Consider the following 14018-nt stretch of genomic DNA (forward strand, 5'->3'; position numbering starts at 1 on the left):
AAACCAAGACCCAATTGTGCTAGACATACAGAATGGTAGAGAGTCTCTGCCTGAAGAGTTTTATTTTTTCTTAACTGCCAACTCTGCAAATTGATCTTGGGATCTGACAGTCAAGCTGCATTCTCTTTTTCACTCATTGTTACCAGTAATAAAGGTCTTGCAAGCCCACATCTGTCATCAGTTATACCTGTTCAACCCTGTGAACCTCTACTGAGGTTACACGCTCTGGCCTGCAATACCTTTTGTTGTTGGTGACAATGATCAAGAAGGGGAAAAAATCCAATTTGATTGTCAGATCCTAGGTTGTCTGCTTGGTTGGCAGTTAAGCTATGTGTATACACTGCCCTGCAGTTTGTACTACGGGGGTGTGAATAGCAGTGCACACCAAAGTAATGTGCTTTAACTCCTGTGTGGATGCTGCAGGCACAACCTAAAAGGTTTCTAGTTCGCACTAATGTAGTCCTGTTTGAACAGTTCTTAGATGTGTACCTACTGTATCACTGATTCAGTCATGGAGTGCTGTAATCCTATAGCTCCCATCAGGATGGGCACAAGCTTTTCCACTGTCAGATAGATCAGTAAATTCTGTCAGTGTGTTCTTGTCCCCCAAAAAACTCTTTCCATACTTATATTTGCAAACACCCTGTGAAACGTTTCTGCCATTTCCGTTTGAGGATGTGGTGTTACTGACTAGGGTATATAAAATGGATATGATCAGTAATTTAGGTCCAAAATAAGGCTTTGTTTATAGTATTTTCCTATTTTGAATAAAAATTATTTAACAATTGCCTTTTTGGATTTTTTTAAATGTAACATTCTTTTTTAAAACAAATACTGCAGTATAAATGAAACCAACATTGTACAAGTACATTCTGCCGGTGCAGAAGAACAAAAAACAAACACAATTTTTATACCATTGACTTCAGTGCAGTAACTCTGGCTTTACAATGTGTAATTGAGAGCAAAATTTGTCCCATTACTTCTAACTTCACTGTCCCTTCTTAAGAAATTACCTTTTTAGATGTAGATGTGCATACAACTCTAAATTGCATTGAAGTAAACCACATTCTAACAAGAGCATGCAAAAATAGCTTTGAAAAAGAGTAATTAAAAGAATGGAGATGAGAACTGAAATGTGGATGCAAGATTGGACTTAGTAGGGCTCACTGCTTTCAGATAATGGGTGGTTCTTTGAGTGCTTGCTCTCCATGTTAGGTGTGTGTGTGTGTGCCCACATACATTGCTGCTGGAGATTTTTTGCCATATCAGTGTCCATAGGGCCGGCTCTGGCATCCTCTGGAGCCACGCGCTCATGCCGCAGTATCTGAGGTGCCACTGCCCTGAACCCCCTCCATTCCTTCTTTCCGCCAGTTGCAGGAGCTACTTTCTTTGTGATAGCAAGAGCCTCAATTTGTAGTTTGCCTTTGTTTGTTGTATACAATTTAGTTTTGTTAATTAAGAAAGTTAGGATTAGTGGCCCCCTAGGGACGTCCACCCCAGGCGGGGCATGCCCCGTTCCCTGGGCTTCAAGCTGTATTCCATGTGTCATCATAAGCCCTTTCCACTAAATGACCCTCATGAGAGTTGCCTGAAGTGTTTAGGAGAGAGACACGTCAGGGGCAAATTTAAAATTTATAAGGGCTTTCAACCATGAACCAACAAGGACAGGGATATCTGCCTTAAAGCGCTATTGATGGAAGCAGAACTCAAACTGGCCTCCGAACCAACCTACTTGGAATAGGAGCCGAGCACATCAGCGTCTGTGCACAGTGCCCTTCTGGCACAGAGCCCCTTCCGGTGCCAGTCACTTTTGCTGGTGCCGAAGACCAGCAAAAGACGCAGCGAGCAGACACTCTCCCACACTGAAGAAAACAAGAAGGTGGGATTGGGAAAAGGACCCATGTCAGGCCAGTTGCCTGCAGAAGGGTGGCTGGAGATAACTCCTCCCAGGGTGGAGAACCCATTGAGGGATCCACCCTGACTCCTGGGAACGGAAGGGGGCTCCTCCACCTCATGGTGCCATCTACTCTGGAGGCATTTCAAGCAGCTAGGGACCTTATGGCCCTCCGGGTGCCACCCACCCTGAGTACTTTGGTCAGTGCAACTGAGCCAGTCAAGGCACGCACGTCCAGGGGAAAACTGTCAATGGGGCCATCTCTATGGCCAGTCGACGGTGCCATTTCCCCAGAATCTTGGCACCGGTCTACAACATGCTGGCCCAGGTCACCTGCACGAAGAATGTGGTCCCCACCCTCTCAATCCCAGTCTCAGCTGCTCGGTCATGGTCTCCAGACAAGGAGTCATCAGTCATGTACCATTGCTGCAGATCACCCCGGTACCAATCACTGTCATTGCGGCAGTGCTCACCGGAGATGTGGCGCCAGTCGCTGGATACCTGGCCCCGCTTCCTGCAAGTTCAGTGACCAACTCAGTGGCCATACTGGAACCCATGAGAGATCCCAATGATGTCAAGGTCATTTTCCCACTAGTCAGCTGGAACCACGTCCAAGAAGCAACCCGTAGCACCGACAGCTCCGATGTGGGATTCAGACCTGTTGCCAGCACCTGGACCTAGTGGTGGAGGCAGCTTCAGTGGAGGGAAGAGTAGGTAGCACTCCCACTCCCAGTCGCAGTCATCCCCCATCGTCACCAGATGAGGCTGTCACCGGTGCAGCCCTCCCAATGCAAACAGACAATTTCTGAGTCCATCAGGAGTGCCTTCAAAGCGTGGCCTCCAACTTGCGTCTGGAGGCTGAGGAGCTCTTGGAGCCTACGGACAGCTCATTTGATTTCTCAGCTGCCACAACACTGGCTAGAATAGCGCTTCCTATTCACGATGGGGTGCTAAAGGTGGCCAAAGCCCTGTGGCAGACACCATCTTCCCTGCCATCAACTTCAAAATGGGCCGAAAAGAAATATGTCCAAGCTAAGGGCTATGAGTACTTGTTCTTGCACCCACCCCCGGGATCCCTGGTGGTGGCTCCAATGAATGAAAGGGACAGGCAGGGCCAAACTAAAATAAGGACACAAATAAACTGGACTTGTTTGGAAGAAAGATTTATTCCACAGCCAGTCTACAACTGTGGATCTCTAACCAGCAGGCATAACTGGGGAGATACAATTACAACATCTGGGATTCAGTTACTAAATTCAAGGACTCCCGGCCTCAAGAGACCAGGCAGGCGTTCGTGTCCATTGTGGAGGAGGGGAAGGCGGTAGCTAGAGCCTCTCTCCAGTCAGCATTGGATGCCACTGATTCAGCGGGCAGATCAATGGCCTCTGTAATGTCGATGCGGCGGTGCTCCTGGTTGGATCCTTGGGCCTATCCCAGAAAGTGCAGCAATCAGTTCAGGACCTTCCTTTCTAGGGCAATGCTCTATTTTCAGAGCACACTGACACCAGGCTGCATGGCCTGAAAGATTCTATGGCCACCTTGCACTTACTGGGGTTGTATACTCCCCAGTCTTTCTGGAGGCAGTTTCGTCCCTCGCAGCTTCTGCCCAGGTTCTTGGTGCGGTCAAGACAGGGGTCCTGTAACAGGACAAACAAAAATAGCATCACTGCACAAACCCTCCCTCCTCTGCGATCCAGTCAGGCCCCTCACACCATCAGGGTGGCTTGGGCCAGTTATTTTGAGGGTGTGTCCATGGATGGCACCCCAGTCAGAGCACAGGATCCAATTTCCCTTCTATTCCTCAACCTCCCAGTCCCCTTCTGTGCTGCATGGCCCAGATAACATCAGACTTTTGGGTCCTCAACACTATATCAACTGGATATACCCTGCAGTTCTCCTCAATATACCCTCCTCCCACCCTCCTTTCCCATCCCTCTTCACGGACCCTTCTCACAAGTAACTTCTCATTCAGGAAGTGGAAACCCTTCTGCGAGTAGGGGCAGTGGAGAAGTCCCTCAAGGTATGAAAGGAAAGGGGTTCTATTCCCGATACTACCTTATCCCGAAGGCCAAAGGAAGCCTCAGGCCTATCCTAGTGCTGCGTCACCTCAACAAGTATCTCAAGAAGTTGAAGTTCTGCATAGTCTCCCTGGCCTCTCTCATCCCATCTTTGGATCCAGGCAACTTGTATGCAGCCCTCGACCTAAAAGATGCTTATTTTCACATCTCAATTTTTGATAGACACACCAAGTTCCTCTGTTTTGTAGTGGGCAAACGCCATTATCAGTTTATGGCATTACTGTTTGGCCTTTCATCCTCCCACAGGTCTTCACAAAGTGGATAGCAGTACTGGCTGCTTACCTGAGGCATTAACGGGTACATATCTATCCTAACCTTGACGACTGGTTCATCAAGGTCAAGTCCCAAGCCCAGGCCTAGCACCATCTTAATATGGTATGAGCCACTTGCCAACATCTGGGCCTGCTCATAAATGAGGAAAAATCGATTCTATCCCCTGTCCAACAGATGGAATTTATAGGAGCGGTCCTCGACTCCACACAGGTCAGTGTTTCTTCCAGAGCTCTGGTTTCAAATCTTGACAGATCTCATCTTGTGGAAACCCATCCCCTCACAACCGCCCGGATGTGTCTCAAGCTTCTAGGCCACATTGCAGCTTGTACTTACGTGGTCCAACATGCACATCTCCACCTCAGACACTCTGCATTCGTGGCTGGCGTCAGTCTTCACCCTGAACAGGCACAGTTTGGACATCATAGTCGCAATTCCCCCACGCATTCTGTCTACCCTTACCTGGTGGACAAAACCTCATTCAGTGTTGAAGGGGATGCCCTTGGAAGGTCTATTACCCTTGGTGATGCTGATCTCCAATGCTTTGGATTTAGGATGGGGAGCCCACCTCAACAATCTCAGCATGCGGGGGCACTGGTCCCAAAAGCATCTCTTTCTCCATACAAATGTCAAGGAGCTCAAGGCATTTCGGCTGGCTTGTCAGGCATTCCTTCCTTACCTGTCGGGCAAAGTGGTCCAGATCCTAACTGACAACACTATCACAATGTTCTACATCAACAAGCAGGGAGGGGCCATTCATCAGCCTTGTGCCAAGAAGCCCTCCACTTGTGGGACCTTTGTGTGCAGAACAATACTCAATCATGGCCGTCCACCTCCCAGGTGCCAGGAATGTGCTGGCGGATCTCCTCAGCAGCTTTTTTTCCTCTTGCTACGGGAGGTCTCTACACCTAGAGATTGCTGCCATGATCTTCCAGAGGTGGGGAACTCCCCAAGTGGATCTGTTCAGTTCCAGGAAGAATAGGAAGTGCCACTGATTCTGCTCGCTCCAAGGGCTTTCTATCTGACGCCTTCCTGCTCCCACTGTTCTGTGCCTTCCCGCCAATACCCTTAGTTCACAAGGTTCTTCTGAAAATCAAGTGGGACAGGGCGACTGTGATTCTGATGGCCCCTGCTTGGCCACGACAGCACTGGTTCTGCACATTACTGAAGCTCATGGCAACACCCCCATATAGCTTCCTCTTCGGCTGGACCTCCTCTCTCAGGACCACAGCCAGTTGTTGCATCCAGACCTGACATCCTTTCACTTGGCTGTGTAGTTACTGCATGGCTGGGTGCAGAAGAGCAGGCTTGCTCATTGCAAGTTCAACAGATCCTCATGGGCAGAGAAAACCTTCCACCAGAGCAACATACCTGGCCAAATGGAGGAGGTTTTCCTGTTGGGCCATAGACCATAGCCGGTCCCCTATCCAGATATCAATTCAGGACATATTGGACTACCTATTACATCTCAAGCAACAAGGTTTAGCCCTCTCATCTTTAAAGGTCCATTGGGCAGCTATTTTGGCTTTACATCTTCCAATTCAAGGTAAATCAGTCTTTTCCCACAGCATGGTGATCAGGTTCCTGAAGGGACTGGAGTGACTTTACCCTCAGTCAGGGATCTAGTACCACCCTGGGACCTGAACTTAGTGCGATCCAGGCTCATGGGTCCTCTCTTTGAGCCATTAGCTTCCTGCTCTCTCTTGCTTCTCTCCTGGAAGATATCCTTCCTGTTTTCAGTTACCTCAGCGCGAAGGGTCTCCGAGATCAGGGTGCTTACAGAACACCATGTATGGTGATTCTCAGGAAAGGACAAGGTCCAGCTGTGTTCCCACCCAGCCTTCTTACCAAAGGTAGTTTCGCAATTCCACAATAATCAGAATACATTCCTACCTGTGTTCTTCCCGAACTAGGTTGTACACCCTGGATGTTAGACATGCCTTGGCCTTCTACATCAAAAGGACAAAACCTTTCTGCAGGTCGACCCAAATCTTTATTGCAGTAGCAGACAGAATGAAAGACCTGCCAGTGTCCTCCCAGAGGATCTCCTCGTGGATAACCTCTTGCATTAAGTTCTGCTATGAGCAAGCTAAGGTGCCCCCACCAGCGATCATAACAGCCCACTCTACCAGGGCACAGGCATCGCTGGCAGCCTTCCTGGCTCAGGTGCTGATCTAAGATATCTGCAAAGCCACTACTCTGTCTTCTGTCCATACTTTCACGACCCATTATGCCATCACCCAGCAGGCATGAAATGATGCCAGCTTTGACACAGCACTGTTACAATTGGCACATCCATGAACTCCAAGCCCGCTTCCAAGTATACTGCTTGAGAGTCACCTAACATGGAATCGACATGAGCAAGCCCTCGAAGAAATAAAAACAGTTACTAATCTTTCATAACTGATGTTCTTCGAGATGTATTGCTCATGTCCATTCCATGATCCGCCCTCCGTCCCCATTGTCGGAGTTAACAGCAAGAAGGAACCGAGGGCGCGCAGGGCCAGCAGCGCTTCATGTACCACAGTTTGAGTGTGGGGCTCCAGAGGGCGCAAGAGCTGGCCCAATAGATACTGCTAAGGCAAAAAGTCTCCGGCAGCCATTCACATGGGCACGCACATATCTAACATGGAATCGACATGAGCAACACATCTCAAAGAACAGTTATGAAAAGTTAGTAACCGTTTTTTCCTTACACTTTTATGGTTTAGCACCAAACATACTGTTTGGATTCCTCAGTGTTCTAATTGGGACATGAAACTTAATTGTTGTTCTTTTAAATAAGCAATAACATTGTAAATGTTGAAGAGGTGACAGAAGTTCTGTCTGTGTAAAAGTCAGCATTTTCTTTTCCATACAGATGAAATTGATAGCTCCTCAATGTCAGATGATGACCGAAAAGAGGTAGTAAACATCCACACATGGATAAATAAACCAGATGTAAAGCATCATTTCCCCTGTAATGAAGTGAAAGAAAATGGACACATGTTTCCTAGGTACTAAAGTATTGTTTATTCTTAAAAGTATGAAAATCTAACAATGGTGTTAAATTGTTTCTGGATATTGTACGTAAGAAATAAGTATCTGAGCCTGTAACTAAAAGCTTTGGTATTTATTATTTGTATTGTCACAGTGCTTAGGAGCCCTTATCATGGTGCTAGGTGCTGTACAAACATGCTCCTTAACTGTTTCTACAGCATGTGTTAGATTACAGTAGCGTGTGCTATGATTACAATAGAAATAATAGCACTACTGTCTTCCTTGCAAAACAAGTTGTGTCAGAAAATACTCTCAATAAGTTTGGGTTTATTACCAGCATTGGGTGCCCCAGATATCCAAGTGTGGCTATACTCTGTCCATGTCAATATCCCCACAAGGATGTATTGCAGAGGTACTGCTATCTCTAAATCAGGACACAGTTTCAAGTGACCTTTTTATCTGGTCGTTAAGAGGTATTGGATCATGATACATACTGCATATTCCCTTAGCTGACCCAAAGAGTGTGACTGTAGTAGGGACCTTACAAAGCTGAGCTGTAGTGTAAAGCATTGTGTGCTTTGTTCAAAACACCAAGTTGCTTTAAGTTGTGTTTTGCTTTTTTATTTATAGAGAGAGAGAGAGACCCTTTTTTCTTTTTTTTTAATTAAAAAGAATCTTGTGGAAGATAAAACTCTAGAATTTGATCAGAGACTGCAGTCAGTTATGTTTTACTATTGCATTTTGTTATAGTTCCAAAGAACTATGCATTTAAACTACTTGAAAAGTTCATTCAGGGGGAAAAAAACAAAAACAATCTCCTCTCAGAATTTGAGCTAGGATGATAGAGCCCCAAAGCTGCAAATACTTATGCATATGCATAGGATGCAGGATCAGGACCTATGAGTTGGCTGTCTGGTATACATGTTAGCTATTAATTCTAAGAGTCTGCACAATGTCAGGGTTCATTGATAAACTGTGGTGTTCCTTTCTGTTATTAAACAGCTGCCATGTTTGACTTCAGAAGTGCTTGCATTACAGTTCTGAGAAAAAATTGTAAAGTGTTTAGGAATTCTTCTGAATTAAAGATGCTGCATAAATATAAAACTGTTGGAATTTGAAAACTGTTAGCTAGATCATAGTGTGAATTATCTTAAATATTTAACTTTGTGTATTTGACAGTTACTCCATTTGTTGGTAAACTTTCTCTTCTTAAAGTCATCTCTTAGTAACTGCAACACACATGTACTGTTTGAGGGAGATTCCGTCACGAAGAGGATTGGCTTACATACAGTCTCGTCAGGCACTAAACTCTGTAGTTAAAATTACATCCAAGAAGAAACACCCTGAACTAATCACCTTTAAATATGGAAACAGCGGTACTGCAGGCATAGAAATTTTGGCAGTTGAAAGGTAAGAATTATGTACTGATCACAAACAAAGGGCTCATCCTGTGAGGTACGGAGTGCTGTCTACTGCCTTTGATTTCAGTGGGAATCAGAGGCACTTGGCACTTCCAGAATCAGGTCCAAAGTTAACTAATTATTTTTGAAAACAACGAGAGTCCTATAGCACCTTAAAGACTAACAAATTTCTGCGGGCATAAGCTTTCGCTGACTTCAGTGGAGTTGGGATCAGACCCAAAATGATAGCCTTAGATTAATTTTGTTCCAAAGACAATCTGTAAAGCTTGTGTTCCACAAGACATGTACTTGAGAGTGAACAAGTTAAAAAGAGGAGCTACTTTTTTTTTTTTTTGGTACTGAAAGATGTTCCTTTAAACTTCTAATTTTTCTCAATGTCAGTATTGATGGATTATTTTTAAAATTGTCCACAAGGGGATAGGACAGCTAAAATTAGTAATATAATACAGAGCCTTTCACCTGTAGATTGCTGATGGAAAATCTATTCTATATTGATTTTTATACTGCACTCATCACCTTAGTATCAAGGCGCCTTACAGTAGTGCATTAAATAATGTGACTAACATATGTCAGAAGTTGGTGGTTCTCTCATCCTCTCCACAGGGTAGAAGCTATGTGCAGTGAAGTGTCTTGTTTTGGAAAGGTTTTTTACCTAGATCTATAGTGACTAAAAGTTACTACCATCTGATGCCTGTTTGGTGTCCTGTGTGAAATAAGTTGGGTGGTATTGGTCCAGTTCCCAGCAGTAAATTGTCCACACCACAAAAAACACCATCACACATGGCACTAATTCACTACTTCATTCGCAGCTTCTTTACAGTAAGCAAGAACTTAATGGTGGGGATGGAAAATGAACGATTCTTTTGCCCATAGAAGTCTCTCCAGATTAGGATTGAGGTGCATTGGTGGAGTAAAGTATGGCGAAAGCCTGCCCTGCTGTTGCCCATGTTTCACCTTTCTATGAACAAGTAAAGGGCTTCAATCTCTAGGGTTCTTAGCCCAATACTTTTCATCAGCACTGAATTCACATGAAGAAAATTTCCTTTTATTACTACTGTGAAAGATATTACTATTTGCCCAATAGTTTTACATTTTAAGAGGGGAGAGGGGATTTTTCTTACTGAGACTAAACTAGAGGATAAATTCAGACATCAGTTTTTATGATTGGCATAGAAAGCTGTACAGTGTGTTAACGATGTTTTTTTCTCTTTTAAAGGTATTTGATTCCAAATGCAGGTGATGCTACTAAAGCTATAAAACAACAGATCATGAAAGTTCTGGATGCATTGGAAAACTAATAACAAAAAACTTTTAAGATAATGGTTTAAAAAGAAAAGAGGCAACCAAGATACTGTATGTGGACACACAATAACTGATTTCCAGTGGAATACTAACCTAACAGAACATCTGTTTGCTGATGGGAATGCCTGAGTAGCAGGCTTAAAATAGGGTAAATTATTATTTTCTGAGCAAGTTTTCAGTTCTTTATTTTTGTTTAACAATTTTGTTTTTTCAAAGTTTGTTTATTATAAAGGTCAGGTTTTTTTAAATCAGCTTTAATGTAGCAGTTCAGTTGTGAAGAACTATATGAAAGGAATGCAGCTCTTTCAGGTATGGAAAAATAGTTGAAGTGTCTTAATTAACCTTGCGAATTAGAAGTCAATGTCTAAAGCCCAGTGCCTGTACATTTGGTTTTGCCTAGTATCAAATATTGTTATCAGTCCTTAGGTTTGTAATCAGAAGAGACAAAAGCTCAATAATACTACTTCCTCCTCTCAAAATGACTTGAACACAATTCAGTCTTCAACTCCAGGTGACTGAAAAATGCAAACCATACTGTGGAGGGGGAAACAAAGATGTTGGGTTTGTTTGTTTTTTAAATCTACTGTGCACTATCAGGTAAAATAATTTGAATGATTAAATGACTGTTTTTAAATACCAGACTGAACTGTATACAAGAATAAAAAAAACTTACCACAGGGTTATGATTTTGTAATTATGCAAATTTAATGTTTCATGGCTTGAGGCAGTATTACTATTGTACAAATGTGTGAGTGCTTTTGAGCAAGTGAAATTAGACTTCATGCTTCACACAACAGATTGAGGTGAAAGTGAAATATTGAATAAAATATATTGTTTCGGCTGTCATTTCAAAAACCTTCAGTTCAGCACAGATGGATTTGTACTAACTTGAAGGTGTGTTCTGCAACAAGATTAACACACGCAAATAAAGCAAAGTGGTCAAAGCACGTGATAACTGTGTGTGTTAACTTCAAGGCCACATGGATTTTTTCCTGTGAATAACATCTTTTAAATTCTTTAATGCCAGAGAACTGACAACTATTCTAGTGCAAATCTGCAGCTTTCACATTTGATCTAAATTTGGTTCTTATGTTAGCAAGCGCAGTCCTGGAATGCCATTATGGCCATGGAATAAATTCTGTGCATACTGATGCTGAAATTAGCAAAAACTCTGGAATGATGATTATGGGAATCAGCTGTACTGTATGGAAACCACTTAGTATTTAGAGTTCATAAAATGTAGAATTGATGTATCAAAGGAAATAAATGAAACTGACCTTTATAAAAATCAGCTATTCTTAGTTATTTTAGTAGGAATCAAGTTAAGGCACCTTAATTCTGGAACAAATTCCTTTTAAAAAAAAAAAAAAAAATCTGAATAAACACCAATAGAACTTGAACTAGTGAAGGTATTTGCATGAAATTGCACCTGGCCCAATACTCCTATATTTATAATTCTGCCCTGCAGCTGTTGTATTACATTCCTCTCCCTTTCCAAAAATCTCCTGAAGAGCCTCTGACTCTCTCCATACTTCACTAATGAGATTTGTTTTCATAATGTTCATGTAAAGATGTTTGTGTTACTGTTTATAACTACAATTGTAAATAAACCAGTACAATTTGAACATAACTTGTTCTGACAGAAGCCATTTAATTTTACATTGTGATTTCTGTTGGCCTAAATATACTTTTTCTAAAGCGAATTTTTTTTAATGGGGGATGACCTAAATATTTGAAGTGAGAAAAGTAGTAGGCTACAGTTCACAGGCAGCTGGTGTGAATTTGTTTTTAATTACTTATGTTTGCTTTTCATTTTGAAACACTTTCATGTGTCAAATGAAATATAAAAGTAAAAATTAGACATAATTCCATCATGTCAGTAATGTGATTGTAAGTATATGGTTCACCTACTATTAAAATCCATTCTATTAACTTTATTGGCTGACCATGGTCAGCATTGCAGGGATCAGAGCTTATATTTTGAATGTGGCTATTTGCAAATGAACAAATGGTAGACTAATTCAAAAGCTGAATATAAAACACTCCTGTTTCATATTTTTCTGTTATCAAAAATATTGACAGCATGTTAATATATAACAATTTGTTGCTCACTATTAGTGGGAGGAGAGGGAAAAAATTGTGGTATGTTACTGACTTGGGAAGTCAAGGTATAATTGTTTCAAAAGTAGCTGAAGTATCTTGAAGAATCCAGTTATACATAGTGAAAATTACATTCTATTTTAAAATATTTATTAGGCATGCTTATTTCAAACACAGGAAGAAGATAATATACACACTGCTCCATTATCAGCAATATGTCCTTTTAGCTAACTGATATAGTAACTCTGCATTAAAATTTACTCTTATCTCTGTAGGTTAAATATCACCAACATTATGGAATTCATAATTTATGCAACCAAAAAGGATGATAAAAAATTAACCATTTCTGAGATGATTCACAGGTTGTTTGCAGGCCTCTTTTTCTACAGAATTATATTAGCCATATCTGAAAAATGTTTACAGTATTTGTTGTATCTCACAATGAAATTATCCACAATTGGAGGAGGAGGCTGTTTGCAATACAAATTACTAACTTGCATTTTTAAATATGTAGTAGTGTCACATTTGTTAAACAACTAATCCAATTAGTGTGGAGTGTAGTAGAAATAGGAAGGTTATATTAGAAGATTCAGAATGTTACTTATTTATCTTCCTGTCTTCCTCATATTTCTTTTATTATTCTTTAGAAGCTTGCAGCCTCCTGAATTATTGCAAAAGATACATTTGTCATAGTGTGTTGCCCTTAATGTTTGTGGATATAAAATGTAAGCTGCTACGTCCATTTTTGAGGAATTCTTTCTCTATTTCATTTAACTCTCTTTAGGTAGTGGTCTGAGGTCTCCAGCCTAAGCCTGAATGTCTATGCTGCAATTTAACAGCTCCTTAGTCTGGGTCCCCTGAGCCACAATCAGCTGACACAGGCCAGCTGTGGGATTTTAGTTGCAGTATAAACACACCCCTTAGGTACATGCTTAACATTTCTTAATTAATAAACTAGTGGGACTAACTAAGTGCATAAAGTAAAGCATATGCATAAATATCCGCAGGATCGGGGCCTTTATTGCTAATTCTAAATTATTTCTAATTCCTTATTTGTGGAGGTACAATATCATCTTAATTGCATTGTCCTCTTTAGATTTAATAAGAGATTATTTGCTGCTCTTTGTTTAGCTTCTATGAGCATTCATCATTCTAGTCCTGTAACCTGCTCCTCAGCAATATTGATTTTTGCCAACTCTGATTTTAAATTTATTTTCCAAAGTACTGAGACACACACTAACTTACCTGTTTTAGTATAGAGAGACTATTAAATTGCATAGAGAAATTTGCCCTTTGAAAATATACCAGCTGTGTACTACTACTAACTGGTGTTGGTGCTGAAAACAGTATCCAAAAAACAGCCTTCAAGCCTTGTGAGTCCAACTTTTAAAAGACTGTTTTCAGTTTTTCAGGCATTACAAAACTTCCAAAATTTGAATTTTGAAGTTGTACAGTTGACTATTTCTAGAAGTTTTTTTAGCATTTGTCCTAATAAGCTTGTTTCCCATGCCACTGAGCCTCCTACTTCTGTCTACTGTGGCTCTCTCCAATATTTCTACTTCAAGCTCTTCCAGTCTGAGCTGTGACCCCATCTCTTTTTGGGTTGCCAACTGTGCTGAATTAGGAGGTGCTTTTGTGAGCTGAATAAATGTTACTAGGATGAGAATCAAACATCTCTTCCATTTACACCAGGTTAACAGGAGTTAAAGGTATGTTGTACTTTTACATACAGCACCATACAAGCCCCCCTGTTCAAATGCATCTTCAGTAGGTTTGTAATTTTTAGAGAAAGTGATAAGCACCAGAGTTAAGTAAAGCCTTATTCATGCAAAATAACTATAGTGCATCTAAAAATCTAAAACTAGGGTGTTGCACACTTCATAGGTGGTAGAGGCCAAGCTTATCACATAGCAAGTCTCCATGAATCTTTCCATTCCATCCCTCTAACCATGTTTTCAGTAGAGAAATGTTGGA

General features: G+C 41.8%; 1 protein-coding gene across 2 annotated transcripts in view; it reads left to right on the top strand.

Moving 5' to 3' along the window:
- TBC1D23 (TBC1 domain family member 23) overlaps nucleotides 1–10622 on the top strand; it is a 57193-nt gene extending 46571 nt beyond the window's left edge. For both annotated transcript variants that reach the window (XM_067546146.1, XM_067546147.1), the window contains 3 exons: nucleotides 7103–7238; nucleotides 8437–8631; nucleotides 9859–10622. In XM_067546146.1, coding sequence (XP_067402247.1) covers nucleotides 7103–7238; nucleotides 8437–8631; nucleotides 9859–9940 — 413 coding nt within the window. In that variant the 3' untranslated portion in view covers nucleotides 9941–10622. The remainder of the gene's footprint in view (nucleotides 1–7102; nucleotides 7239–8436; nucleotides 8632–9858) is intronic.
- The last annotated feature ends 3396 nt before the right edge of the window (nucleotides 10623–14018 follow it).

The sequence above is a fragment of the Emydura macquarii genome, unplaced genomic scaffold, assembly GCF_026122565.2.
Source record: "Emydura macquarii macquarii isolate MOO-44397 ecotype Brisbane River unplaced genomic scaffold, CSIRO-AGI_Emac_v2 contig_1119, whole genome shotgun sequence".
In the NCBI taxonomy this organism is placed as follows: domain Eukaryota; kingdom Metazoa; phylum Chordata; order Testudines; family Chelidae; genus Emydura; species Emydura macquarii.